Source organism: Pinus tabuliformis, chromosome 9, assembly GCF_031772625.1.
Source record: "Pinus tabuliformis cultivar Carrire ecotype Pingquan chromosome 9, CPIR1, whole genome shotgun sequence".
Taxonomy (NCBI): domain Eukaryota; kingdom Viridiplantae; phylum Streptophyta; class Pinopsida; order Pinales; family Pinaceae; genus Pinus; species Pinus tabuliformis.
Window position 1 is genome coordinate 1397245153 of NC_142307.1, and position 3557 is coordinate 1397248709.

A 3557-nucleotide genomic window follows, 5' to 3' on the forward strand; every position below is an offset into this window, starting at 1 on the left:
ATAGATTTACTAAACTAGAGAGATGATGTTAATGTTATTGTTTTTATATAATTTAATTATTTATTTTTTAAGAATCACATATATCTATTATTCATAATTATTTTGAGTATATAAATATAATTATTATTATGTATTAATATTTTGGAAATAGAGGGGAAAATATATATTTTTTAACATTCTTAATATTTAAATCTGAATTATTAAAACATAAAGAAAATCAAATTTACCAAATTATAATTAACAATAATATTGTTTTGTTGAATTAGTGTCTTGTGAATGAGGGGATTGCTGTAATATGAAGTATTATGTAAATAATAGTTTTAGGATTCAAATTTTTAGAATAAGACCAACAAAAAAGGAATTGGTTAGCTAAATTAAATTATTGTTTATTAAAATCATTAAATACGTAACAAAATATAAAGTTTATATTTAAAGATCATTATATTTATATAAAACACATAAATTAGAAATTTAAAAATGATTATATTTTATATAAAAATGAATTTAGCCTAAAATAAAAACAATAACATTCATAATGATTTGGCTCTCACAACCCCATAATTTCAAAAGAGAAAATTTTGTATAAAACATAAATTATGTATTTAAAAATAATTACAATTTATATGAAAAATGATTTATAACATAGAAGAAATCCAGAAAACTAGCATTTACAATTATGGGCTCTCACAAGCACATAATTCTAAGAGAGCGCCTGTCCTGAGCCCTATGTTATGTGATCTCAATTGAGAATAATACATTGACTGTATTAAAATGAATTTAATACCCTAACTAACCAAGTGAGAATATGTGGAGAATCTTTATTAAAAAAAATGAAATCACCAGCTGTTGCTTTAGGTGAAGCAAGACGGGGGACGACTCTGGAGCCTCTTTATTAACCGAAACGATAAAAGGGAATACCTACACTAACATTTGTTTTGTCTTCATTCAGTCCAGCCTTGAAGAATCTTCACTCCTACGTACCTGCATGCACGCACAACAATCAAAAATTTAGGTTGCCCATTCATCTATATATGGCATAGCTACAAAAGAGCAATAGAAGCCCAACTGAAATATTAGGAATGTTATTGTTCTTACCTGCCAAGCATCATAGTGGTGGCTTGTGGGTTGGTTCCAGGGCCGTTTGTGAATGTTGAGGCATCCACAATCCTGAGACCCTCAACTCCGTTGACCTGATATTTCTGGTTAACCACATAGCCAACTTCACATCCTCCATGGAAATGCCAAATTGTGTTCAGCGTATCGCGGCAGATCTGAGCCACGGCTGCATCATCCGACATGTTCTTTGGTAACGGCTGCCCAGTGAAGTTGAAGTCATGAGTGGAATTAGCATTAAATCTATGCAGAGACGGTGAGTTGAGGAGTTTGTCTATGACCCTCACGCCCTGCATGCATCTCTGGAGGTCCAGAGGGTCAGAATAGTAGTTGTATCGAACAGACGGATTGTCTCGAGGATCCGTGCTACGTAGCCGAAGCTGTCCTCTGGATAACGGAAATGCCAGCTTCTCAAAAATGACTTCTCTATAAACGTTGTTTTTGTTGAAGGATAGGGTGCCATTGACGAAGGTGCTCAAGGACTCGATGTAATTTTGAGAGGCTTTAAGGATACCCACTGCTTGTATGGTGTAGAATTGGTGAGATAGCCAGTTTACGGATGCACGCGGGTTGTCCTGAACCCTTTGGCCTACCATGGGCGCATCTAGAACTAGAGGAATATTGAATTCTTTTAGATGTTCGGATGGGCCAATTCCGCTCAAGAGGAGCAGCTGGGGGCTGCCTAAGGCTCCTGCAGTAAGGATTACCTCGCTGGAGCTTGATGATTCATTCAGAAAAGCTTGATAAGACCGACCATGGCGGTCCATGAATTCAACTCCACTGGCCCTCGGCTTCCGAGAGGAGCCATCCTTCATTTCTGCATGATCCAATTCATTCTCAATCTATATTTATAGATGTGGATATAAAACTATCATTCCAATATCGATTATAAATAATTTGAAAATGACGTAAATATGTTAGGAAGGAACGTTGTGAAACGTCAGTTCTGCGTTGGATAAATATAAAACGGAAAACCAATTTCCTATATAAAACGTACAAACAATTTCCTGTGTTTAAATGAGAAATATAAAACGTAGAAACAATTTCCTGTGTTTAAATGAATTTATACCTTCTGCCTGAGAATTGAACAGAATCCTGCTGACGGTAGCATTGAGAAGGACTACGATATTGTCGGGATTGGCTGACCTGAGAAGATCTGCTGCTGTGTGTCTTTTGCCTTTGTTGTCGAAGGTGGAGGCGCTGATCTTGGTTCCATCCAAATGATCCAACGTATATCCATTGTATGGAAGAACCCCTGCTTCCAGGAGGCCATCTCTGATAGCCAACGACCAAGGCGACAGTTGATACGGTTTGAAGGCATTCTGCTTCTCCACCCATTCATACGACTCCTCTACAAGTCCCTCGTCCCATCCCACATTACGAACATATTCGGAGCCCGCCCTACTGTAGAAGCCCGCATTGATAGCAGTTCCGCCTCCCAGAACTCTCGCTCTCACATTACTCACTCCATCCTCTGAAATAAACGTCTGCGCTATGGAAGTGTAATTGTCGGTCTCAACCAATGGCTTTCCAAAAGCATCGGCGTTCTCGATGTCGGGAACTCCATAAGGAGATCCTCCCCTCTCCACTACCAAAACTGAATACTTGGTAGACAGCGTTGCGGCCAAGGGGCAGCCGGCCGTTCCTCCTCCAACTACAATGTAATCATATTTTCTTGCAGCTGCTTTCTCCGCATCTATAGTCATAAACGCAAACGGAAAACCTGCAAAGCCCAACAAAACAAAACAAACAAGAAACCATTAATTCTATCATATCATAACATCAACTATATAAAGACACGTAATCCAATATCATCCCATGTTCATACCCGAGGGTGTTGTGGCTGCCTGAGAAGAGGATAAGCTGCTCAACATCATTAGCATGACGAGCAGAAGCAAAAGCCATGCACGAATATTTACAACCCTTATCATCGTCATTTTTCTTACCAGGGATTCAACTCGTTCACCCTTTCTGGAGATGTGGTTGGATTTCGGTGTGTTTCTGAAGCTATTTATAAGCGCTTGCTTTTGGATTGTCCATGCATATATCTAGAAAATAATTATCACACGCTAACGGCTGAGCCGAAGTATTGATCTAGAGATGAATCAAATCCAGCACATAGAAATCAATCCACACAGTCCATGAAATCAAAACGGTAACTATTAGTGCACGTGTGGATATATGTCTCTGACATTTACCCACAAAACGGGACCCTCTCCAACGACTCTAACAGAAAAACCACTCCAGTGAAACGGGACCCACTCCAACGACTCTAACAGAAAAACCTCCAACGGTAAAGCCACGTATGTGGAATAAGAGAAATATGCATGACAAAGTGTGTAGAAAAGGAATTAGCTGAGTTTTCAGGGACATAAGTTTTACAGTGAAATGCTAATCGTGCAACAAATTTATACAAACTGTTTTGGATTCTATTCGAATAAGAG

General features: G+C 38.3%; 1 protein-coding gene across 1 annotated transcript; it reads right to left on the minus strand.

Annotated features, from left to right (window-relative positions):
* Nucleotides 1–941: 941 nt before the first annotated feature.
* LOC149153764 ((R)-mandelonitrile lyase-like) lies at nt 942–3101 on the minus strand. The gene is made up of 4 exons (XM_089443912.1): nt 2942–3101; nt 2183–2836; nt 1096–1930; nt 942–981 (listed from the first exon to the last, which is right to left on the minus strand). The coding sequence occupies exons 1-4, from the start codon at nt 3048–3050 to the stop codon at nt 942–944; spliced, it is 1638 nt and encodes a 545-aa protein (XP_089300038.1). The 5' UTR covers nt 3051–3101.
* Between the last annotated feature and the right edge of the window lie 456 nt (nt 3102–3557).